Here is a 26,663-nt window from a genome sequence, read left to right as displayed (position 1 = left end):
CTTCACTTTCTTATCTGACACCTCTGCTGTAGCGAGGGTGCAGTTGTGCTTGCTCTTTGTGCAGACCAGTCATTCCCCCTTGATGAACTCTAACAGAAGGTTTTTGCTGGTATGGACTAAATTATTAGATTATTTTGTGATATTCACTCTTAACTGTTTCTTTTTAGCAGCTTGCCACGCAAAGCCTTTGCAGTGTCATTATGGCGTGCAAATACTTTCAGCAATTCCTTTTGAATTTCACCCACACAGAGTTGCTCATTGTGAGAAACATATTGTGGTTTTGCAAAAAATGTATTTGCCACATGTTGTAAATCTATTCTTATCATTCAGAGAAATGGATTTAGTTAAATATTGTTTTGATGCATTTGGACAACTAGACACGTGTTTTCTTTCAGTAGAATATTATGTTCATCTTTGTACAAAGATGTGCCCCAGTGCACCCTCAACATGCAGTTTATTAGAAGCATGTATTCACTGAAAACTCCTTGATGCACAGGTGTACAATGAGACAATATAGACCATCTGTTCCCACGCACAGTGTGTCGTCTAGTGCAGCTTATAAAGTGGCCAGTGTGTATACAGTACCGGTCAAAGGTTTGCACCTCCCTGACTGAATGTTTGCTTTTCATAGTCTTCAAGACATTTTAATCTAATGCTTTATGTTTAGTTCTTAAGATAAATATAAACAATTGATTTCATATAGAATTTTTAAAATAATAATATTAATAATAATGTTACATTTTAAACGCCTCTTTAGCAAATAGTTCTCTTTAAGAATTTTGGTCTAGAAGTACTCAGCATATGTGAGAATTTCTTCAAGAGTGTCACAGGTGACTGCCTCATGAAGCTGGTTAACTAGTCAAAATTTGTTTAACACAGCATAATCATATTATTTCATTGTTTTGATATCTTCTCTGCTTTTCTAAAATGTAGCAAAAACATTAGAAATGGAAGAGTATGTGTTTCTTCTAACTTGTACAGTAGGTGCAAGTTATAAAACAAGTAATGAGTGTAAGTTAAGACCTTCTGGTAACAGGTGTACAGCACTTCATGTGAACTACATTTGCAGACATAAAATTCACATGACTGCCTATCTCACACATTATTTAAAACATGTTATAAAATTCCAAACACCACTGGCACTCGGTCAGACGTGAGTAAACTCATTTCAAAGTAATTAAGCAATACTGTGAAGCACAGGTGTCATGTATTGTCATGTGTAGTCAAGTTCCTCCTATTATTAAAGCATGTTTCAGCTAACGAGCAAATGAGAAGGGAATCCTGCAGACTTCCTATGCTGGACACAGTGTCTTGCAGTGGTAGCATCTCCAATCTCTGAATGGGTCAGGCACATAGGAGCCAAGAGACTGAGCGATCAATAGTGTGGTTTGTGTTTGGATTGCTGTCTAAGGCCCTAGTCCAGTGAGCACTGTGGATGTAAGAGGGCCGGATCTGTGACCACTGCAGAAAAACAGCTGTTCCATGCTACCATCTAATACCCCCAACAGTACTGCCACTCTCAGGACAATCCATGCAGGGAACACCATCAATAGGTCAGGATATAAATAATAAAGGACAGAAGGACAGTGACTGACTTCTGACTCACTGAATTTCTCAACAACCTATGAGGAAGATCGTTGTCCTGCCACACATGGTCAACAGCATTTTGGCAAAAAAATCACATTTCTCCGCTTGTCAGAATAGCATGTATACTCGTTCGCCTCAGTTCTTTGTACCCCTGTCTGGTAAACACAGGAAAAATAAGGCTTTGAATTTCAGTTCAAAGTAAAAGACTCTGGGAACTTACTGGACAAACACTTTTGGTCCCTAAACTACCCCCCCCCCTTACCCAGCAGACCCACTGGCATAAACAAAAAGAGAAACTGCTGCAGTTTAACAAGTCAAAGCAGCTAATACAAAAAAACCCACAAAAAAATCTGGGCAAAATGTGTGAGCATTTTGTTTGAACATGACTGAATCCAGTCATATAGCTGTACAGGGGAAGGGTAAAGAAGTACTCTCACACATTTTCACCACAGCATCACGAGGTAATTAGTGTAGATTAGCTGAAAAACCGAAGGAAGCATTTGACTTCTCCTCGAGAATGCTCCATCTGCTGCCGCCATGCCTTCCGATTGGTGTCCGTATGTCTCTCTTCCTTTGTGAAGTCCACAATTGCTTGGCTTGACAAAGGAGCTTTTAAAAACCTCTGAATGCTTTGAGCACTTTGTAAGCACATGAAGTGTCCATTATAAGGCAGAAGGCTTATAGCCAGTTTGTTTTAAACAGGGATAAAGAGTCTCCCCATTCCTCCCTCCACACCCCAGCTCCTTACAAAACATGCTTTCAAATAGTGTCTGCCCCATTTCTTTAAAAAGGTGCAGAAAAAAGCAAAAGACTAATGTTTCAGTGAAAAAATACCCTGACCTAGCCATTTATTTTGTAAAATGAAGTTTTACAGGAGTGCAAAATAAGCAATTTGTACAGTAGATACTTTTGATGCAATGTAATAATGTAAAAGGTGAAGTAATAATAAGGCTGAAAAAAAAATACTAATATTTAGTCATCTGATTAAAGAAATGCACATATGAACAATAAGTCATAACATTCACATGGCCTAAATGAAACAGTGACATATCAGCCCCCATTATCTCTGTCTCTCTGTTTCCCCCTTCCCACACATACTCAGTAGGAGGGAAAGGCAGCCTCTTCAAGTCTTTATGTTTTATCCACAGCCTCCAAGCGACCAATTACAGGCAGGCTGGTTAGGTGCACATGCCCATGTCCAAGTAGCCCGTAATAGGCCTGCCCCAGCCTGCCCACTTGGCTCTGGATGTGTGGGCATTCTGAGCAAAGCCCCATTCCAAGTAAACACCTCTCTGTGCCTACCTGCAATGGGAGTACAGTGCAGAGCCATGTGTGCGGCCCTGAAGACCCTCCTGGGGCTGCCCTCTGGTTTGGCCTGCCGAAGGGCGACAGCGTGGAATTTGTCAGCGCAGCATGTGCAGTCTTGATTTGACATGGCAACGAGATTGTGTGGGGCCTTTTTTCTGCAGAAGTTGCTGTGTCATGGGGGCTGGCTATTGTTTTCAATCACTCAGCCTGAGCATGGCTAGGCTATTCCTGCTCACAAACGTTTTCTCTCGTTCACAGGAAAGTTTTCCCCAGTGTTTGTCTCCAGAGGCTGGAAATATGTGATCAGAGCACATTCACAAGCAGTCAACAGCTGCTTTTTGCTATTGATTGTCACACAAGCCAAGGGCAGTTAAATAAATATATCCCTGGTAAAGCAAATGAGGTGCAATTTGTTTGTTTCTCTTAAAGCTTGTAAAGTGGAACCATGTGAAGTGAACCTATATCTTGGAATACTTTGGAAATAATTGGAAATCTCAGTTCCACCTTAAGCTGCAGGAATAGTTTGTTTGGGCCCGATTGGCCCAGTGTGGCATTTGCCTGCTTCTAAAACCAGTGAGAGAAGAACTTTATTTTTCATGGTCTTTATTTAAAATAGACAAGCCAGCAGACATTAAAAAACAATTCAAAGGCCTTATCATATTAATGTTTCTCCACCTTGATGCTAAACCAGAATTGGTGAAAGGAAAAAAAAAATCACAGACAGAGAAAAATATAAATTTTGCGGAAATGCATAATAATCTTCTGGTTTTATCAAAATAAAAATAAAAAGACTCAAAGTGTTGATATTAGAGTCACCAGCTTAGTACTGTTCCACTGAATATGCAGGTCCAGTGCAGTATAATGGTGAATTCGTCTGCAGTAAAAGCTGCTGGACTCTGCTGTACATTACTACAGTCACTACCATGACTTCACATGTGCCTACTCTCTAAATGGTCTATTAAAATTCAGTAGATTTAGCACATAGCTTAATTTATTAATATATTAAATTTACAGACTTCATGCTTCATGAATCTGAATATGTTTATGATTTTGAATATGATTCCTTGAAAAGATAAAAGAGCCAGAGCTCTAGGAACATGAAAAGCCACTGATATTTAGACTTGTTTCCAACAGCATGTACCTCCTCCCTGTATGGTGGCATGAAATTCTTGTACAAAACTGTCTGGCAACATAAACATTTGTCCATGGTCTGTGATTTGGTTGTAGGTTTCTGAAAGAAACATGTTTTATAAAGGCATCCCAAAGCTATATGGTGTGGTCAGTAGGGTTATGTGAGTTATCTGTAACTAGGACCATTTGATCTCTGCTGTGTTAAGAAATGTATTGGTGTTGGCTGTTGGACGGCTGGTCAGGGCCTGGCCTGGTTCCACTATGAAAATGGTAACACTGGGTTTAAGTGGTATAAAAAGTGGAATAAAAGTGGAATAAAAAGCATTTTACTGGTCCAAAACTAACACTGTGCATCACACTTTCATGTACCACCCAGCCATGTGTCATCTTTTCCCATAAATACATAATCCTGTAACTGCAGTTCACCAAGCAAACAATCTTTTGAGCAAGTCTAAACTGGTTAAAATTACTACACTACAGTGACATTCCCTCAACACATGAAGGCCAAAATGGTTTAGAATGGTTTGTATCATACTGTGACAGCAGTTTTGTCCACCTTGTTCCAGCAAATACCAGTAAGTATTTTTTAAACAGCCAAACCAACGGTTCTGCTCTCATGCACAAAGAGCAGATGAGAATGCAAATGTATTTATTTCTTTTTCCCATCTGGTTAATATACGATTGTCCATTGAATTAGATGTGTTACTAATTTCTTTTTAAAAGTTTCAGCTCATTGGTGAATGGGGGACCTTCTGTATCTTAATAAAGTACAAAGCATTTATAATTAAGTGAAAAGACTTGTGTTGATGGATTGTGGTTTTAATAGTAATAAAGGCATATTAATCTAATGGATTATGCTCAAGTTTGTTTCTAAAACAATGATAATTTTGGGAAATGTGTTAGGCTATATAAGAATTCATTTTCAAAACACACACAATTTTACATGCACCCTCAGTAAAGTTTTCTTTCATAATTTTAGTTCCTCACCCTACAAGTGTCCTGCATATAAGAGAATGTCTTTAAGACTGATGGGAAAAACATCATAGGTGCCTGCCTCATGAAGCTGGTAAAGAGAACACCAAGAGAGAACAAAAGCCATCATCAAAGTACAGGATAGTCACTTTGAAGAATATAAGATAGTCAATATTATTTTGTCACATACGTGTTATTTCACTGAGTTGATATCTTCCCTGTAAAATGTAGAAAATTGTAAAAAGAAATAAAGAGAAGGTGTGTCCAAACCTTTGGCTGGTACTGTATGTTTCAGGAAGGCTAGCTGCAGTCAGGCACGTTTCCCCTACTAGGAAATGTTCCTCTATTCAAACACACGCTTCCAAAATCCTACCAGAGTAAACCAATGTGATGCAGCATTGTTCAGGTGGACAACCCACTTCAAGAGAATAAACTTTCCCGACAGACTGACAAATGTTCACGTCTTTTACAAGAGATCAGCTTCAACACAGAGAAAGGTTAATGGCGCGTGCCAGAAGCACTTTCTGTTAAAAGGATAATTTCTTAGTTTCAACTCTGTCGTGGCTGCATGTGGTACAAACAAAGATCAGCTCTTTTAAACAACACTCAAGCCAGAGCGTGGTGCGAGCTGCGCTCGAAGCGGAGCGCGCAAAGCGCCGCGATAGGCATCGGCGCAGCGATGTCTAGCCCCGCGGTTTGGACGCGATCTGGCTATCTCACATCACACTGCGGTTAAGTCATTTCGGGGCGGGCTTTGGGGATTCTCTGCAGCGTTACCTTGTCTCTGTGCAGTCGCTCCGTATCAGCCCTCGTGAGCAAAACCGGGGACATTAAAACCTCTCTGTTGTCTGCAACATTAGCACAAGATTGCACGTAATAAGGGCCTGGATGGTCTTGCAATCAGAGACTGATTGCTTTGGCTGTTCATGAGAGTGGCACTGCTGTTTGATGTGCTCACCAAAGAGCCCAGCGTCTCTGTCTGATTCCCTGCCTCATCGTGATAGGAGTGTTACACAATGCTGAACCGGAACAGCAGACTGCAGCCGTCTTGCATGGTCCTGGAGAAGACACATATCCTCCGACTGTACAACCTGGTCTCACGCAAAGAATTTGCATGAAATAATGCAAGAGCAGAGAATGAATTGTTAAATCATAGATAATCCCATGAACGAAACAAAAGCATCCACCATCTGTGCTACATTTAAACAATCATATAACATATTGGGCTGATTCTCTAGGAATAAAGTCTGCTTTGTCTTATACCACAATAAAGTGGTGGTATGGTATTAAAAGTCCTGCTTGCTCTAGAACTACACCAGACTACAACTAGTGTGAGATTGTGAGATCAAGTTTTGCTTGGGCTGAGCTCTGGTTACAGTGGCACTATCACCTCTGTCAAGATCTGATTCCTGACAGCCCCAGAGGCCATCTAGAGAGGGACGTTTGAAAAGCAAACCCAATAATACAGAATATTAGACGAAGATTTGCTTCTGAAGGTGACAGTATGAGCAATGCTGCAATCTTACAAAGAGCTGAATGTGGGGTTTTGAAAACAACCAGCCTAACTTTTTTCTTTTCTTTTATTTCATCTTTGTTCGAGGTTTGACTCCTAGATAGCCTACCATATGATAGGATAAAAAGAACACATGTGGTTTGAAATATTTAGTGGCACCATGGTTAGGTTTTCTGGTTAAGTCTGCAAGCAGTTCAGCATATTTGAAAAAGGCTGGTTATCAAGACGTGATCAAATTTCTATCTTAGGGTTTAATTATCCTGTTCATCCTAAGTAGAATTATTAGTATGACATTATCGGGACGACAGCATGACTTGATTTTGCCCCCCCCATAAAAAGCTCTGAAATGGATAAGTGTTTTTATGCAAGAAAATACACCCTTATGCATAGCTAATTAAAAGATGATGCAAAGTTCATCTTTTTAGAAGTGAAAGCCCAGACATCTAGCCATAGCTCACCTGTAAACATCAAAACAAGATTCTCAGACTCTTAACATATTGCACTATTAGTAAATAAAAGTTTTCCTTGTAAATCAGGCTGTCAGGCTCGCAGGTAAATTTAATACATTAGTGTCTAGATTAGTGGTAGTTGTGTATAAAAGACTGCTGTTTAAGGAAACACATCACTGCTAAAAGAAGATCCTGAGACATCTGTAATAGCTGCCTACTAATGAGCTGTCCTGTCTCTTTGTGGTTCTCAGAGGAATGTCCACAGCCATTTCTTTTTAAAACAGGATTATTGAAAGGGCATGTTTTAGGATTCCTGGAAAAAGAATAGTGCGTTATGCTATAAATACTTAATTTGAGGATTCCAGTGTCGTCTACTTGATTACCTGTGATGTCTGCTATATTTCACAATTGCAACAAGATTATGTGTGTGTGTGTGTGTGTGTGTGTGTGTGCGTGTGTGTTTGCACACATGCATGTATTAAATAAAGAAGACATATATTCTCTCTGGTTGATCTCCCATTTAAAGCTACTTAATCAATGCCCGAAAGCCAGTGACATTTAATTAGCTTACACTATTTAAATTCAATGGGAGGCTATTCTGACCAAGTACAGTTGCCAGGTATGTTCCTTTAAAAAAAAAATTGTTGCATGACTTCATAGCTGGCCAGGGTAGGCAATGTATTTAGCCAACCAACTAACTACGATCGTCTTTGTTGAAACGTACATTTATGAAGGGTCTTTGTGCATCTGTGCAGTAGCTAGCTAAACATGTAGGTAAGCTAGCAGTGCACACAAAGTGATAATCAGTGAAGATAGCAATAAAGTCCTTTGAAAATGTTCTCCTATTAATCACATAATTAAAGTATGTAATTTCATAGGTGAATTACAATAATTATTTTTTTTGCCAGCATTAGCTAGTGACTGTTGGAGAGTTATCATTAATACTTGCTGGCTCAAGACGATATTAATTGTGATGATGATTACTGTAATTATTATTAATCTGGCATCTTTTGCTTTGGTCAATGTGAGAAAAAAATGCAGGGAAACATGGCCACTATTAGCAAGACAACAAGCAAATTTATTAGATAAGCAGTTATGTAATGTGAAGGATCAATACATTTTTAAACAAATAAACTGTTTCTCTGACTTTGCAGCCAAGTTAAATCTTATTTTCTCAGCACTGTTCAGACATATTTATCAAACAAAAGGGCAAACAAGACTCATTTTACAGTATATAGAGTTTTTTGTGCAAAGTGAATTCAAATGTTGACATGTAAGATGTGTAAAGATAAGAGCGCTTGAAAAGTGATTACACCTCAATGTCACTCCAATATAATGCTAGGTGCACAAAAAGAAAAGAAAAGAAAAAGAAAAGCAAACCGCAAAGGTAATTCCAGAGAAATATGTTTTATTAGAAAATCTCTTGTAATTCTCAAGCAGTGGATGGTGATACTCAAATTGAGGGTGGTGTAATGCTAATGACGCCTTTTGATGTAGGAAGGGGAGCCAAATCTGAGGTTGCCCCACCCCCCGTTGTCACTGTTTACTTCGCACTCTGGTAAGCAGCCCACAAAGTAAAAAATAAATAAAATGTATGAATATATATGTTATTTATATATTTATAAGTACATTTAAAAACTGCCTGTTTTGTCTTCAGTTTGTGGGTTGGTAGACACTGAAGATGCGCAAACACTGAAAAGGTGCATTTTTCATATCTACCCTTTAAAAACAGTTTTGTGATAAATTTAACCAGCAATTCAAGCAAATTCTATGGCTGTTCTGGAAGAAAAAATAATATTCAGGACCAGGCTAATATCAGTCTGGGCTTGGGCCCCTCTGGTGGATGCCAGTCAAGTGAAGGTAGGTTTGTCTCCTGCATGTCTTGTCTTGTTTTTTTTCTTTTCCAGAATCCAAAAACACCATTTAAGAACCATTTTTAAGAGTAAGTTGAGATTGTTGCTGCAGTATTAAAACTCATAGGTGGTAGAGTGGTGTGTTCCTTAATGGCAGGTTGGCTATGAAGCCACTCTGGGTCCTAGACATTACAAATGGATTTAATTAGCTGTCTGGTGCTTCAGTCTCCAACATTACCACTACCTCATGTATACAATTACTCAGTTATATCACAAGACAAAAAAGCCAAATTGGAAAATACTACTATTTTAGGGGCCACCACTAAATATGATATAATCAAAAACACAAAAGCCACAATTGTTACTGGAGGGCCCTTCTCATAAAAACATCTGACTTAACTGTCAGCTGTTGTAACCCAGGTATGGTGTTCCCTGAGATCAAAAAGAGGCCAGTATTACAGAGGTCTTTTTATTATTACTGGTCAAGATGGCAATGTTTACTCTTTTGTGTAACCACAGTTCTTTTTGGTTAAGTATGTTTTTTAGGTTTCCTTTCAGAGAAAATAGCATAGTCAGGAGCAGCATGCTTGTCACAACTGTCCATCACATAAATAATTTATTGTTTTTTTGTTTGTTTGTTTTGTTGTTTTTTACCAGTTCAGCTTTTAAACATTTGATATTAATACATTTCAGAATTTTTTTGCATTTTTTATGCAGACTGAATTATCAAAGTGACAAAGTAACACCATTAGGCTGGTTAAATCAGTCAGGATGTATTAGCGTAATAAATGAGCTATGGGGTTGGAGACAGGGCACAGTACCACACCCTGGGGTACATGGGGACATGTGGGATGACCCACCATAGGCTGCTGAAGGGCCTCCTGGACCAAAGACCAGCACTCACAGCACCATGCCTGCTGACTGTTTATTAAGCAGTTTTGTGGGCAATGAAAAGCATGGAAAGGCTTATTAGGCCTTGGTCTAAGCCTGAGAGGCCCCAGGCAAGTACTTCAGTAATTATTGCTTATAAATGCTTTAATTTCATGACTCACTGCTGAGTCCAGCAAAAAAAAAACACGCATTATGTGTACAAACCACCAATGACCAGTCATGTAAATCACAAAATTAAGCGCTTCATTTTCAGCTTTCGTGTCATCCCTGCCCTCAAACAAAACCTTCAAAATCAGATCTGCCTTCCAATCAGCAGTGGTGTTTCAGCATACTTTATAGAAAGACAACCATCAACACTTTTTCTTTTGTTATACTATCAGTGAAGGCTCTGCCCACATCATCATCTTGAATCCGTGGGAAAGGACTGATAGGGTTTGCCTCCAGTATGGATTCTAAAACCATGAACAGAGCAAAGTATTCATTAGACTAGACTTAAGTATGTTTATGTCAAAACAAGTTACTATCTAGTAGGCAAACACATGATGTATTTTGTGAATAATGAATGATTATAATGATGTCTGGATTGAAATGATCTATTTAATGCTTTGGTAATGTGATTATGCGGCACATTATCTTTTATCAAAAACAAATGTGTGTCCTGTGTGGAGGGTAAGTCTAGAAAGCTAAACATCAGTACATATGAGGAATCTGTGGGATCTCTTATGGCACATTATACTGCAATAATTCCTTGTGAAGTGTGAGAAATTTGAGGAACCAAAGAGCCTGTGTTTCAGACATTTTGTCTTCTGACCACATAATTTTGCACGTTATTTGATCTTTATTTTCAGATTCATTTGGCTGTGGTACAAATCACCAAAGCTTACCCAGTCATGGTTAGATCAGTCACATTCAGATCAGTGTGTGTATGTGCACATGCATGTGCATCTGACATTCTGGTGCTAAACTCTAAGGAGACCAGTGCAAAGTTTTAAAAAGACGTTTACAGACAGGAAGGAAGGACATAACATTGGAAGTAAGAGCGGCGGGCCAAATTAAACACTTGTCTGGTACTGTTGGGCTTTGCTATGGTTACTGTTCTTTCACACATCTCAATGGCTTATAGGCCGTGTATACAAAAAGAATGCTTTGCATAAGCCAGTAGGGCACAGGAGCCTAGCAGGGATCGCAAACTCATCTGTGCATTCCTCTTCATGATGTGCCCTATTTATTTCATGTTGTGAAGCACAAAATTTAAACTTGACTCAACACTTTTTGGCTGCAGGATCTTAATAGGAGTACTTAACTCATTATCAGCATCAACAAAAGCACCTTTTCAGCTGAAGTCCTGGTTTAGCACAATGACTCAGACATAGTTAAATGATGTCAGCTCCTTTTAAAGAAAACTGAGATGCATTGCTTCTGGACTACATGGCTAATAACCTCTTTAGTAGGAATAATTGCAATATAAATAGGCAACACTGATGAAATACATACTTTTGGATTTAAGGTGTTTCTTTTTAAGTCTTCATTAAAGCACCTAGAGAGCTTGGCGCTCTTCTTAAGTATGTGTCAAAACCTTTGTTGCCAGTGTTACACTGCCCAACAGCCAGACTCTTCAGAGACATACCAAACTGAAGTTTTGTAGGAACTGAATTCCTCCCACAGAGCCATATGGTGAAAATCTGAAAAAGGAAAGCATGTTTTAAAAAATCTGAGGAGTTTGAGGGTATTTTCCTTTTTTCATAAAATTGGAGAATAATACTAACTTTGTACTCTTCTGTCTGTTTTTGAATATCTGTTATGAATCATGTTCATCTGTAGGACCCTTAAAATGTTAGGGTCAGGACTTGCTTAACTGCACATACACTACCCTAAGCAGTTTGTACTCTTTAGTTCACAATCACAGCATAACAGAATATTTTGTAGGTCATAAAACATGAATTATATTCCCCCCCCCCCCCTTTTTTTTTTGCAAACATGTGGTCAACTGAGGGCACTCAAACACTGAAGTCTATTAAGAGTTTTTTTTCCCCCTATCAGTGGAAGGTTCCTATTGCCATGTCTTCAGTCTTCCCAGGAATTAACCATTACATATGGGTCTTGTGTGTAACATGTTCAGGCACTGAAAAGTAGCACTTCATTATACAACAACATGGGGAAAACATTTTTCAAATGTTGCCAAAACATTTTTTTTTTTAAAGTGGCCACTATAACAATTCCCTAAACACTTTTCCTTCTTCTCTCCTCTAGGTGGTCTGCTACATGGGAGTGAAACAAAGGCATTTTCCTCCCTGTGAGAGCTGAGGGTTGCAAAGTCCACTGCGCTGAGCAAGTTGTTGTTACGCGCCCAAGCTCCTCCTAAAGAGCCCTGTTCCCCTGTGAGCTGATTGCTAATTAGCGCCTTGTTGGGTCTGTTTGTTTGTTGTTTGTGCTTGGCCTAGATACCCTGTGGTGTTATAACGTTGGCTGTATTTCCCTAGCCTTCCCTAAATCACTGCTCATCAGTTACACCAACATGCTTGGCTACTAGAAATTATGACAGTTCACCAAGTCCAAAGTGTTTCAATCTTCCGTCCATCATGGTTGTGCTGACTGATTAGTTTGGAAGCCACATTTTGTTAAAGCCTGATAATCCTGAATAAAAAAAATATAAGGATTATATAATTTTACAAGAGTAAATGATCAAATAACTGTTACAGTCCATAATATATTATTCCTATCTGCAATCGCAATTAACAATTCTAACAGTCCAACAAACTAGAACATATTCGCTTTTCTTTTTCCTATATGGTCACACAGAGGAAGCATGTCTAAATAAAAGCACTCTGTCATAAACTCCGCAGAGGAGCGCAGAGCAGTGCCGGGGTCAACATCCACAGGTCTTCAGTGCTGCTGGACTGCATGCTCACTTCACACTTCCTTTTTCAATTTCATGACAGCCAACCCCCTGACCCCCTTCTCCTTTTTTTAAGTGTATGATCTTGTTCACCCCTTTCTGCGTGGGCAAACGTAAAGACCATATTTCTGAAGAGAAGCTATTCAGTCAAGGGTTGCTTCAACACACCCGTTCATTTGAACATTTTTTATCTTGTCCAACTAGGTAGTTTGCAGTTCTTCCTTTTGCCTTTGCTTATTGTCAAAGCTCAACTCTGCATATCCTGGACTTTCAGAAAGTCCTCTGTTATTCTGCTCCGTCATTTCTGGATTTAGATTATGACCCATTTAGAGTAACAACATGACGTGCACAGAAAGATGAGCAAATATTTGGCAGTTTGCACCATGAAAACTACTGGTTGAGTGAAACCAAAACTGTTTTTTGTCTTCTAAAATGTAAGATTTTATCCAAATCCAAAGCCAGCATCACATGTTCTCCTTCACAGCTAATCACCCATAATTCTGTTTCATTTTAAAATTACAAACCATGTGATGTGCAGAATATGTACAAAGCAGACACCTGCATTCTTTCCAGCTTCTTTCCTGAGAAGCTGGAACTTGAACTTAACATGTCTTTTAGCAAAACTTAGAGTGCACTAGAGCTCTTACATGGAGCTCCGTTACGTCAATGAGGAAACCTTCTGTCAAATTAGCTGTCCTACATTCTCTAACAGCCATCAGTCAGTGTGTTTTATGTTCAGTGACAGCATGCACTGTTCAGTAAAACAATCCAACATGCGGCTGCCTTGATCTGTTTATAACCGCTGGTGGAAGCCAATCAACCCGGGGTCTTTTGAAGCTTCCCCATGCTCAGAAGAGAACAAAAATAAGCCTGGCTGGGGAATGCATGGATGTGTGCTTGGATTTGTTTGTTGAATGTGTCGGCAGCAGTTAAAGAGGCGCAATGTCATGGCCGCAGAGTGAGGCCTTTCGACTGGAAGCCAGCACTAACCTCAGGAAAAGCTGGGCTCTTCCTCATCCGAGAGCCACTGCTGTTTTGGCGGAGTGTGCCGCCCAGTGAGGCAGGAAAATGAGAAAATACATCGGCATGGCCTTAACGAGGTTATTAGCTGGTTTTTGCATTCCTGATGAGATTGTAAAACTGCTTGTGAATGTATCTAGGGATAGAGAACCAGCCTTGGGAAGGCAGAAGGAGAAGCACTGGGGGTCTAGTGCAGCTGAAGGTTTTCAAGCCAAAAAGCCATTAAACCCAATCGCCCGTTAACTGAATGATACAGTGTAGCATCTGGAGTGAGCACGAGGAGAATGAGGAGCAGTTAAACACACATAGCAACATGGCTGGGTCTGGGGAGGACGAGTCAGGGCTGGGTCTCCATGTGATAGAGTTGATCTTTTTATCCCAAAGTACACTGACATTTGAGTGATTCGGAAAGGGATCTGAAAGTGGTGCTACAAGGGGTGTAACTTTGGGTTGATGAGACCGAGGGGATAGTGGTGCGGGCGTGGGGGGGGGGGGGTGTTTTTGCAATCACACTGGGGAATGCTGTACATGGGGGCCTGTTGTGACTGAGCCCCCTACAATTCCAGTTGAGCTCTTTCAGTCAGGGCTTATGCTACACATGTATAATTCATGAAGGGAGTCTAACATAATATCCCTCACTAGCCTTCTTAAATATACAGTTTTACACACCCCGAGGATCATTTACGGCCCTCTTATTCATAATATGTCACAGACAAAAAGGTTCTTAATCTGATCTTTCATACATGATATATTCATTAAATCCTAAAATCCTAAATCATGGAAGTACTTTCACTAAAATATATCAAAATATGTATTTTATCAAATGGTTCTGGAAAATGGAAAACTCTTATTTGGCCATAATATAATTATTCAACTAACTAGTCTAGTGTAAATCTTTAGGTTAACATTAGAGGTGGTTTGACCTTTTATCTATGCTGTGGTATACTGGTGGATGCAGTGAAGATAATAAGTAAATTCAAGCACAAATGCAGAGCTTAACAGCGAAAGAAGTTGGCTAAATTAAAATGACTTCCTAAACTTCAAGAGACAGATGAGACTTAATGGTTTGGCTATTCTGTCCAGGAATTTGGATATAAAGTCTACTGATTTTGCTGAGCTCAGTGCACATCACACAAACTTTACTGAGTGAGTGCATGCCTTAAAAGCACTGATTTAATACAAAAAAATAAAGTAAACAAACAAATGACATAATTTTTAAAAATTAATTATACACATATGGATTTAATCTTATTGATTCCATTCAACTATCTCATGAGGACCTGCTTTACATTAAGGTGGTACTTGATTGTTAATATCCTTCTCGTTTCTGCCTCATGGTTCCATGTGATTGCAGAATCCCTAGGTATTACTAGTGGTCTTCCAGGTCTGTTATATTCCTGGAAGGTCTTTTTTTCCTATTTTTACTAATAACAGTCCTATGCCCTTGCTGTAGTTTCTGGCCAGGTGGATCATTCAGTCAATCCATCCCTTTCCTGTGTACAGGAGGTGGCTGATAGTAGGTCTACCCATGAAATCTGTACCCGTACCCACTGTTGTTGATGATTTGGATGAGAGGATTTGGACCTATGCAGAACTGCAGTAGGGGTAGCGCATCTTATTGGTGTATATACCACACCTTATGGTGATCTGCACAATTGTCTTCAAGTTGACTTCCTGTGTTGTCCTTCAGTGTTCCATAAACACATATGGCCTGCCAGTCATCAGATACCCAGAAGTACTGGAAGGTGCCAACATCAAAACCAGAAAACTCCTCACAATGCACAGGGCATTCCATCCATGATCCAACATCTAAAGGCTATACACCAGATGTAGGGAGGGGAGTAGAGGCCTATAGAGAGATCCACTGTCCAGCTTGAGACACAAATCTTCTTCGGTCCAATGGCAGACATTGTTGACATGGAAGCAGAGGAGCTACCATGACAGGATAAGACCCTTCATGGAACATACCATCAACAGATAGCAGAGGTTGTTGACAAGATAATCTTACTAATGGTAGGAAAGGGCAGGACCAAAGTATAGTCACCAATTATGTCAGCATAAGATCAAGCACTAATCATACTAGACAAGATGCAAGGTGCAGACAATGAGACAGTCCAGCACTTAGCAGCAAGATGAAAGATGCTGGCAGGGAAAACATACACCCAGGGACACAACTAAGTGGCAAGGATCATACAATGGGACATATGCAAAATATGAACAAGACTCTCCCGAATCCAAATGGGACGAACTACAGAGAGTGGTGGAGAACAACTCAGCTAACATCCTGTGGAACCTCCAGATCCAGGCAGATAAACAAGTAGTGGTGAATCAACCAGACACTGTGATGGTGGACAAGTTGCAGAAAACAGAAGTAGTAACATGGTATATGGACAAAAGTATTGGGACATTCCTCTTAATCATTGAATTCAGGTGTTTCATTTAGTCCCATAGCCACAGGTGTATAAACTCAAACACCTAGCTATGCAGTCTGTCTTTATAAACATTTGTGAAGGAATGGGTCATTCTAAAGAGCCCATTGAATTAAAGTGTGTGGTACTGTAATAGGATGCCACCATTGCAACAAATCATTTTGTAAAAATGATTTCCTCCAAGATATTCTATGATCAACTGTGAGTAGTATTATTGAAAAAAAGAAGTTACAAAGTAAAGTTATAGAGCAGGGTTGCTGAGTGCTGAGGTTCCTAGTGCATAAAAGTCAGCAACACTCTGCTGGCTCAATAACTGCAGAGTTCCAAACCTCCCCTGGCATTAACATCAGCACAACAATTGTGCCCAGGGAGCTTCATGGCATGGGATTCCATGGCCAAGCAGCTGCAAACAAGTGTTACATCACCAAGTGTTGGATGGAGTGGTTAAAAAAAGCATGCCACCACTGGACTCTGGAGCAGTAGAATTGTGCTCTGTGGAGTGACGAATCACATTTCTCTATCTGGCAGTCTGAACGACAAGTCAAGGCCTAGCAAAAGCCAGAAGAATTTTACCTGCCTGACTGCATTGTGCTATGGGTTTGTTTTTCAGGGACTGGCCTAAACCCTTAGTACCAGTGAAGGGAAATATTAATGCTTCAGCCTATCAAGACATTTTGGACAATTGTATGCTTCCAATTTTGTGGGAACATTTTGGGGAAGGGCCTTTTCTGTTCCAACATGACTGTGCCCCAGTGCACAAAGCAAGGCATCCATAAAGGCATCTTTGGGTGTGTTTGGTTTGGAAGAACTTGACTGGCCCACACAGAGCCCTGACCTCAATTCCATCCAACACCTTTGGGATGAACTAGAACAGAGATTGTGAGCCAGGCCCTCTCATCCAACATCAGTGTCCACAATGCTCTTCTGGATGAAAGGGCAAAAATTCCCTGACACACTCCAAGATCTTGTAGAAAGCTTTCCCAGAAAAGTGGAAGCTGTTTTAGCTGCAAACTCCCCATTAATTCATATGGATTTATAAAGGGATATCATAAAAACCCCTGTAGGTGTGTAGGTGTCTCAATTATTTTGCCCATATGTTGATGTGGCAATCCCAAGTGCTGGAAACATATAAAGGGAGGGAATATGAGAGGTTGGAATAATAAATGGGACTAAAAGAAGAAATAGAGAGAATGTGGAAGGTTAACATCAATGTTGTCCCAGTGGTAATAGGGGCGCTTAGGCTGTGGTCCCTAAGATGGAGCAGTGGCTCCAACAGATCAGTCCAGAAATATGCACCCTCAAACTCCTAGTTTTCCACTTGTGATGACTGAATTATGACAGTCACTGAAGTCTCATGCATGTCTTGAAAGAGATTACACACTCTTTTCTGCACCTCTAGACAAGGGCATCTGCCATATGCTACACATGTAAATTAATTCACTGTCATGTGACCCTAAAGAGTTTCACATGATAGTCATTGAAGTAATTGTCATGTCACTAATTTGTGACCTTAATGAGTTTACTTGACTTTGACTCTAATTTGACCCTAACTCTTACTATGAAGAGTAATGCCAAATTAATTAAGGCTGTGTAAGGACTTAATGCATTTCATGCAGATTATTGAAAGTGAAATGTGATCACTAGTTCAAAGCACTGTTATCCTGCAATTCTGTGAATATGTGAATGATGTACAGTGCCTCATGACAACCTCAAAAGGGTTAATGTTTTGGCAACCTCAAAGGGGTTCTGTTTATATTTTGTGACTAAAGAGTCACGTATGACCCAGTGATCTCCATAAAGTCCCTGGCACAGCCTCTCAGACATCACCTTAGGACGTTACACTGTGTTCCTTCTCTCTTTGAGCAGCTGTGTAACCAGTTACAGACCTCTCCCCCTAAAATTACAGCTGTGGCAAATACATATTGCCAGAACAGCCCCGTTGAAGTGATTCGATCTGAAGCATACTTTGAATAGATACTGGTTACAATTAGGCGGGTGAAATACAACTCATTCTTAGAATATTCCTGGCTTGATTTTCTTGATTTGGACCTTGCAGTGGAAAACTGGGGCCCATCTGGCTAAATTTAGAGTAATGACCATGGTCTATGTATTGTACATTGCAGTAACTGAATGCTGGTGTGGAAGTGTCAGGAAAATACACAGGGCCACATTAAGGAGTGACTATGGAAATATTTTGCCAGTGCACATATGCCAGTGCAACCCCACTATTGACTCATGTGCTGCATGCTTTCTTTCTTTTGACCTCTTGGTTACTCATAGTTCTAGCCCATGTCCGGGCCCAGCTAACACGTCGTTCCAGAACCGCATCCACCTCAGTTACAGGTACCTGGCAGGGCGCATGTTTCGGAGTGACTCAATCCATTTAAGTGATCTCTCCGCTCAGTGTGTCCCCTCTCCAGCACGGCGAAAGCCCTAACGGTGTCGACGCCTCAGCTGCGTAATCGGCGTGTGGCCGCTAACGGAAGGAAGGCCCGTGCCCAACCACGCAAGTTGAAAAGGACAGTGGCAGGACCACAGGCTAATCAATCCCACATGCCTAACATCCTGCTCGGGCGGAGAGAGCACGCACACTGGAGTCTCTGGGGCTCTGGCCACAGAGAGCGAGAGAGAGAGAGAAGAGTGGAAACAGCCAGACCTGGACTGATTCACTGTGCTCATGGGTTTACGCGCCGGATTATGTTCCACATGTGCTCCTCCGCTGTGCTTGGTTTTCCTTGTCGTTGTTTTTTACTGCTGTTTTTTTGTTGTTGTTGTTGTTGTTTTTGTCCATTAATCGCCTGCCGGCCGTGCTCTGGGACGACCCGCCCACGCTGGCAGCATTTCTGCAGCCAGCCTCTCTTCCACCCACAACCACGTGGCACAGCACCCCATGTCCTGTCGCCATGGCTCCGCCCCCCCCCCCCCTCCCCAAAGTCCACCACGTGCCGTGAGAGACCTTTGCCTCTGCTCTGCCTAACAGTTCTGTACTTCTTTTAAATGTGCTAGTGTCCTTCGGGTGCTTAGGTGCGTGGAGTTCAGGAAGCAGCAGAGGGAAGGAGCACTGGGTAGGAGCAGAGGGACTCCACGTAACGTGGCCCAAGAGACAGGCCTGTCATGGGCTGCTTTTCAGCTTCATATGTATGTGGGACAGCTTTTTGCAATCAGTGGCTAATGTGGTCTAAAATGAAAGTGCACAAAAATAAGAAATTGTGTGCTTATGTGTGCTTTAAGGCAGGGGAGAGAGAACCATGGCAATTCGATAAAAAAGTAAATCTATTCTGAGAAATGGATGTATAAAATACTATTAAATTTGGGATTAATTTCTTTGTAAATTGCTTAGTAGAAATAATTTGCTTATCATGCCAAACTGTATGCTGCACTGTAAGCATAAATCTTCATGCTTAAAGGATATGTGTGTGTGTGTGTGTGAGACAGACAGAAAGCATGTGAGGCTGGATACTTGGTGTCCTTTTCCACGGAAGGAAATGACAGAGCACAGGTCACCTGCCTCAAGCCCCTCTTACTCGGCACAGACATCCAGAGTCCTCCCTCTCCGCATGCTAGGAGGGAGGGACTGGCACTGCCCTTGGCCTACATCCCATCTCACTCTACACGGAATGAAACTCAATCTGAAAAGCAAAGAGACAGGAGTCCGAATAATTTACATGTGCCAGAAAGTACAAAAAAGGCAGATAATTCAAGTCAATGGTTCTGCGTATGGGACAGGGTGCGAAGGAGACAAGTGAGGCCCCGGAGGATGATGACACTAAAGACGCCCACACGCATGTTCTCCAGCTCAACTGGAAACGATTGTGAGAAGCTCACTGAATAGAATTCATTCTATTAACGTTCAACAGAACCACAGCTGTGCTCTTCAACTCCAGCCACCATCACCAGCGCAGCAGTGAATGTTAAGATGATAAGAGAAAGGGGAGGGCGGGGAGTGTATTTTCTAGCCGCGGTGAAAGCCTGACACCGGCCATGCCTGCTCGGTACAGTGTGCCTGCGCGTGACGTTCTCGTGCACCCAGAGGTGCTGCGTGGCCCGGTGTGCTGAGCCAGCCGCTAAGCAATCCATGCACGTGACTCATTCACACCATGATCAACCTCCCAGCGTTTCAACCGACCTGCACATATACTGCCAATGCACGACTCTCAGCTGTACCTACCCCGCCCACCCCCACCCTTCCAGTCAGCTGCAGGAGAGAGATGTCTGTGCAGGGATTTAATGAAAGCTCTGTTCTAGGAATCTTTACGTAGCTGACCCTGGTGGAATTGACCATGTGCTCAAAACATTCTCTAAGATTTCTTTTTGAAAGCGTTGCTTTATGCTGGCTGAGTAACTGTCCCGAAACCTTTTGTGTGCATGCTTGTTTTGTGATTTTCATAAAAATGGAAAAGGTCAAAATGCTCTTTCACACTGCGAGTTTAACACAGCTGGGATCAGAAATCTAGGTTTTTTTTGACAAAAATTGGGTTTTAGTGTAAAGATTAGGTTTGCTGCTGAGCCAGACTGCTGTTTAGTATAAATTATTAAAAGAGCAACACAGTATAGAGGTTTTTTTTAGACTCTGGACAGTGTCATAACAATAACTTGACTTGCCATTTTTAGTCAAAGCATGTATTCCTAGAACCACCCTGCCACTGTGGTCTGGGTGGCTGTAGAGACTTCTACTTCAGAAACTGGGGTTTTCAGTAGTCTGTGGACAGAAGCAAGCTTTATATGCATGTAAGCTGTCCTCATATGTATCCTTGTCTTCCACAAATAGACACTGAAACATGGGTGAGCATCAGCTCAGTCTCCCATGTCTATACACCTCATGAGAGGGCATGGAATACTTTTTTTGACCTGCTGTTCTCTTTCTTTTACCTCTGCAAAGACACACAATGTCTTTAATGAAATGATTAACTGAGAAAGTTAAAAAAAATGTTTCTTCCTTCATCTTTCCTCTTATCTATGCTAGTCTGTGCTTAATTCAACAGGTATTCAATATCTGGTTACTGGAGAGCCTGGATAGTAGCCAGCTAGTTCCACTGTATCTCTGGTAAGACATATACTGCAAGCTCAGCTGTTAGAGTTCAAAGTTAAAAGCCCTCACATTTTGTGAGCAGCATTCCGCAACCCCTGTCTCTGTATAATTTGTTTTCTAACGAATCTTGTTCAACAATACTTGTACAACTGAAGTCATTTTCAAGGAGTCTCCCTTTCATAAAACTACACTGGGTGATAAACCTTATAAAAAGCCATTGGATTAATTAGCACTAGATCAAAGTCTTATGCTTTTTTTCCTCCTTTTCTCCACTCTACCCACATGTGGCACACAGGCTCAACCCAGACATATGGGTTTATTTAGCTTTGTGGAAAGGTTAAATAGGAAACTTGGATAGGGGAAAAAGCACTGAATCTTTTTATATGATGAAATTTTCAAAGTTTGGGGGGCATTTTAAAACATACATGTAAAACCATATCAGTCTTTCAGTTTGTAAGTCTTGGCATGAGCAGAGTTTGGCCATGATACCAACTTATCCTTATTGCCCCTGTTTATACACAGTGGTTTTTGTGTGGCTAATTCTTTTGAACAAGATGCATGTACAAGGCCTTATTTGATATTGGCACCAATCGACTAGCTGGGTATTGTGTCATTTTCTGTTCATGTGTTTAACAGCTTGTAAATTAAAAGTCTTGTTTTACAATGTTATATCTAAAATTATGTTATTATGTTATATTTAATGTTATATCTAAAATTAAAAATGTTAATATAAGCAATACTTTTACTACTTAGAAAACACAGTTAACCAGAAAGGACATATGACATCAGTGGGATGTCATTCATCTGAGGGGATGAGTTGACATTCATCTGATACCTCTCAAAAGTTTAAATATAAACACATCAAATATTACAAAGAAAAATCTTTATTGGTTAAAATAGCATTTTTTTTTTGTTTTTTTTTTCTCTTTTCACAGATTTGATTAATTACATTTTTTGCTATCATGCACTCGCACACTGTACAACAGTGGACTCCCATGGAATGACATTTTTTCAACTCACTTCTTCAAACAAATCTACAACCTTATTTGCCTTGTTCAATGGATGTAAGATGCCAAATTGGCCCTTTCAGGACCCAAACAACCAAGGGTTCACATGAAAACACTGTTTAGTGTAGTGATTTTCTGCCTGGTATGTGGTAAAATAAATTAGTTACATGCATAACAGAGAGAACGTTTGCCACTTACAAGTCATACAACATCCTAGCCAAAATCTCAGTGCAAACACCATTGTAGCTGAAAAATCCATGAGCCTCCATGTTTGAGTACCGATAATGCTGTGATGTAAAGTTTGGAAATCAAAACTAAAATGTCCAATTGAAATTTCATCTACTAGTGTTTGGTAGTTGTGGAGCTACATTGGCATATATATAGTTTTTTATTTAAATGACTAAATATTAGTCCAGCTCTAACAAGCAGTCTTCTAAAAACTCACATTTGTGACACAGTTAGCTTGATTTACAGTACTAAAACTCTATATCTCTCAAGCAGCACGATTACATTGACTTATAAAAAAAAAAAAAAAAAAAATTACCCACATCACCCACTCAAAAAAAGGAAGAAAAACTTTATTCCCCTTTCCCATTCAAAAAGACGAGGAAGATTAAAAATGGCACAGAGTACTTTCAAAGAGGAACAAAAAAAGCCTTTCTCTCAAAGATTTCCAGAACACAACAAAAACCAAAAAAAAAAAATATATATCAGCTACATCTGCCCCAGACCAATATAACAAACCCAAAATAAACAAACTAACACCACATATATTCAAAGTTTATCAGGAAAATGACAGTCCACTATGATTAATAAAAGCAACCTTTTGTTAATAAATGTATTGCAGAAATTTGGATAATTGTCAATAAATATGCAATTGGCTCTAGTGATTTGTTATTGTTATTACTTCATATGAAGTATTATCCATGAATGTGGATATGGATATTTGTATGGATATGAGTAGTAGTCAGTCATCTAGTGGTGGATGTCCTGTATTCTTTATGAATAAATAAATATTAATTCATGAACTTCAGCACTAGGGATCTACTCACAACCCTGTTTGACTAAATGGTGTTGAGGTCATAGAGGTGAGGGGAATATGTGTAATAGTAAGGGAAAACCCTTCTGAAATACTGAAAATGGGTGTTTAGAAATTGAATGCCATTCTGTGGCAGCAGAGCAAAGCAATGAAATGAATCACATCACCGAGGCATAGTCTTCCAGCAGAAAGGTGGGACTATCAGGAGGTGAAGAGAACCCATTCGCGGCCTCTTGCCCCCTAGCTGTTCAGCGGTTAAGGCATCATTAATGAACGAATAGTACCTCCAGCAGTGTGAGTAATTTGATGTCTCTGTATCAACTAGAGCCTGGAGCCAGCACAGCGTGGCGGCCGGAGCCTGCCCCTTTGCATCTCTCTCTGTGACCCCATGTCTGTGCCCTAGTGAGGTTGGCATTAGCCCCGGCCACCGTGGCTAGACATCCAGGTCGTCGGGCCTGGCCCGACTGCTCATGCGGCTGCTGGCGCGGCTGCACGGCCGTGGGTCCATCAGCGCCAGCGGCTGGAGCTCGTGGCTCACCGCTGGCTTCTTGTGCTCCTGTGTGTCATCTGGATAGTCAAAGGCCTGGGCATGCGAGTTGGAGATGGTGCTGCCATTCTGGCCTAGCCGGTTCTGCTCAGCACTGTAGTTGGCCCAGTTCTGCTCCGTCGCCTGCTTGTTGTAGTTGCGGCAGGAGTTGGTCCGTTCGCCCGTGGCGAGCTTGTATCCTGGCGGAGACATGGGCGACAGAGGGGCTGTGGGTGAGGAGCATCCATTGTAGTAGGCATACTTCGTGGTGGACAGGTCCTTGGGCGTGGGGCTCAGGGTGCCAACATTCGGGTACTGGTTTTGTTTACCTCTTACACGGTCCTTGATCCGTTTGAAGAGCACATAGAAGAGCTCGACGATGTTGAGAAGGAGGGAAACCAGTGAGACCACCAGCATGAAGATGATGAAAACGGTCTTCTCAGTGGGCCTGGACAGGAAGCAGTCCACCCGGTGGGGGCAGGGTGATCGCTCACACGTGTACACGGCGGAGAGAGTGAAGCCGTAGATGTACCACTGGATCACCAGGAAGCCGATCTCGAAGACAGACTTGAAAAAGATGCTGACGATGTAGGTGCGCAAGAGTGCCCCCTTCATCTTCACCTTGCCGTGCTCCTCCAGGCCGTGCTTGAGCTTCTTCAGCTCAATCTTCTTCAGGGGGATGTCCACATCGCCACCGTCATTCTGCACTGCCTTCAGCTCTTCCTCTTTGCGATTGAGCTTCTCCTCCTTGCGCATCAGGTAGAACACGTGCGCCAGGTAGAGGAGCGTAGGTGTGGACACGAAGATGATCTGCAGCACCCAGAAGCGCACGTGAGAGATGGGGAAAGACTTGTCATAGCACACGTTTTCGCAACCGGGCTGCTGGGTGTTGCAATGGAAAGCCGACTGCTCATCACCCCAGGCGGACTCCACGGCTGTTCCCAGAACCAGGATCCGGAAGATGAACAGGACGGAGAGCCAGACCTTTCCTCCGGCTGTGGAGTATGCCTGCACCTTGTCAAGGAGCCTTCCCAAAGCACTCCAGTCACCCATCTTTAGGGCGTTCTTGCTGCCGAAAACAATGGATGAGATTATTTATTATAGATTTTAAAATGTCATGCTACTTGTCAAAGGGGGTCCAGCACTTGCAACTGATGTCATCTAAGCCTGGAAAATCAGGAAATGTATAGTAGCAGCGTGTAATATCCTATACAGGTACTCAAAATATATGCAAACTTGGAAAAAAGACTTGGATCAGCAAAGACAATATTTCCATAATGGACTTTTAATTTTTGCGTTTGATCCAAATGTAAAATTACAACATTATGTCTTTCATCACGTTAGAGAGTTGAATGGAAAAAAAAATTGTTGCAGTATTAAGCGAATGCTACCTATGCGGGTTTCCCTTAAAAAAGGGTGGTGAGGAGACTGTATGTGCACGCGCGCGCGTGTGTGTGTGTTGGGGTGTGTGTGTGTGTGTGTGTGTGTGTGTGTGGGGGGGGGGGGGGGGGGGTTAGGCGCAGGCGCAGGGTTGAATCTCAGCGTTCCTTTCACTTATTAATCACGTTAAAGCAAGTCGATGCGGCAAAACGAATACAGAGCAGCTATTCTAGCCTGTCAAAATGACAAGACTATAATAGTATGAAATTTCAAGCGCATCAGCTCCTGAATTACTGAGTGAATTCTGACTGCCAGAAAATGTTTGTTATAAATAATAAGTCTTAATAAAGCAGGCACATAAAAAGGCAAGTGTCACGTGGCATTTAATCAGTCCCAATAATTATTACATCAGACGTTTTCTGCGAAGAAAAAAAATTATTTGCGATTAGCAAATGCTCTAAGTGCTCTGATGCTGTAAGTAAAATTTCGGATACACTGCCGTTTTCAGGACACACATATAGGCCCCCGTGGCGCAATTTCACCTCCCCACAAAACCTCCAGGGACTTATGCCTCAGTAATTTGACATGAAAGCACCACTGCAAACCATGGATAAGACGCTCATTCGAATCAAGAACAACTATCAATGCGCTCCGCCAACAAAATTATTTTTTCGGACTGGTTTTCGGTACATTTTCGTACCAATTAGGCAATGGCATAAGAGAAAATACAATGTTCTAGCTACACAAGAAACAAAAATACGTAATGTCTAATCTGAGGGAAAGGAGTGTTTTACTACTGTCATTTTATTAATATGGGCCTATATCTGGTTTGTGAATCAGGGTGATTTTGTTTTCTAGCTCTAGTCAATCCTGGTGTAATACTTATTCTCTTAATCTATGCACTCTGTTCTGTATACCAATGTTTGGAATGTTTATAGCAGTCGTTATAGCTATCTCATAATGCATCACATAACCTGTAAGAGGGAAGATGTGAATGAAATAGTGAACGCAAGCAATGCGTTGGCTCCCGTGTTTAAAAAAAAAAAAAAAAAAAAAAAAAAAAACACACAGGAAATATAGACTAGTGGTAGATTTACCGAATATGGAAATTGTGGAGAATTCCGTTGATTTTATGTGTAAATCTGTGAAAACGCTTGCACGTATATTTTTCTAAATGCTGCGCATTTTTTTATAGGTGTAAAAACGTCAGAAGCAGAAGTCGATTAAAACTATAAACTTTTGGTAACGTACCTGAAGAGACACCGAGAAGGAAGAAGAGAGCCCTAAGGGACTTTCTCCGTAACTTCTTGAGAGCAGACACCGCTTTCTTGAAATCCAACTCGGGGACCACAGAGAAACTGAGACGCACTTGTCAAACTTTCTTTGCTTATAAGCGACTTTGCGCCGTGTTGGGAAGAAACGAGTAAGCAGGCACACCAAGTTGGATAAGTCACATGACTCCTACGTCAGAATCCTTTGGCTCTTCTTACACTGTCTTTAGGAATATTGTCTTGAGTTCGGCTAATCTTGTCATTCTGCCAAATAGTTTATAACTTACAAATAGTTTGATTTATCGTATGAACTGCTCATTGGGAGGGTTTAGTCTAAGCGAAAATAAATCGTAACAATAGTA

At 41.1% G+C, this 26,663-nt stretch overlaps 1 protein-coding gene and 1 long non-coding RNA gene across 3 annotated transcripts; both read right to left on the bottom strand.

Annotated features, from left to right (window-relative positions):
• Positions 1–7,914: 7,914 nt before the first annotated feature.
• LOC145658721 (uncharacterized) lies at positions 7,915–21,734 on the bottom strand. Its single transcript, XR_014124521.1, has 3 exons — positions 19,558–21,734; positions 11,332–11,386; positions 7,915–10,156 (listed from the first exon to the last, which is right to left on the bottom strand). It is a non-coding gene; the product is annotated as an uncharacterized LOC145658721 (long non-coding RNA).
• A 210-nt stretch (positions 21,735–21,944) lies between these two features.
• gja1b (gap junction protein alpha 1b) lies at positions 21,945–26,455 on the bottom strand. Of its 2 annotated transcripts, none has more exons than XM_081717450.1 (2): positions 26,282–26,455; positions 21,945–24,817 (listed from the first exon to the last, which is right to left on the bottom strand). In XM_081717450.1, the coding sequence occupies exon 2, from the start codon at positions 24,701–24,703 to the stop codon at positions 23,558–23,560; it is 1,146 nt and encodes a 381-aa protein (XP_081573576.1). In that variant the 5' UTR covers positions 24,704–24,817; positions 26,282–26,455; the 3' UTR covers positions 21,945–23,557. The 2 variants fall into 2 exon arrangements, with proteins under 2 accessions (XP_081573576.1, XP_026857473.1); XM_027001672.3 differs by having other exon boundaries at positions 21,945–24,719; positions 26,282–26,454.
• Between the last annotated feature and the right edge of the window lie 208 nt (positions 26,456–26,663).

This window comes from Electrophorus electricus, chromosome 7 (genome assembly GCF_041902795.1).
Source record: "Electrophorus electricus isolate QZ-2024a chromosome 7, ASM4190279v1, whole genome shotgun sequence".
In the NCBI taxonomy this organism is placed as follows: Eukaryota; Metazoa; Chordata; class Actinopteri; order Gymnotiformes; family Gymnotidae; genus Electrophorus; species Electrophorus electricus.
The sequence above is the reverse complement of the archived record's forward strand: the minus strand, read 5'-3'. Positions and strand labels throughout refer to the sequence as shown.

What these genes read in the sequence shown, in the direction of transcription:
- gja1b (XM_081717450.1), bottom strand. Translation starts at nt 24,703, where the DNA reads ATGGGTGACTGGAGTGCTTTGGGAAGGCTCCTTGACAAGGTGCAGGCA.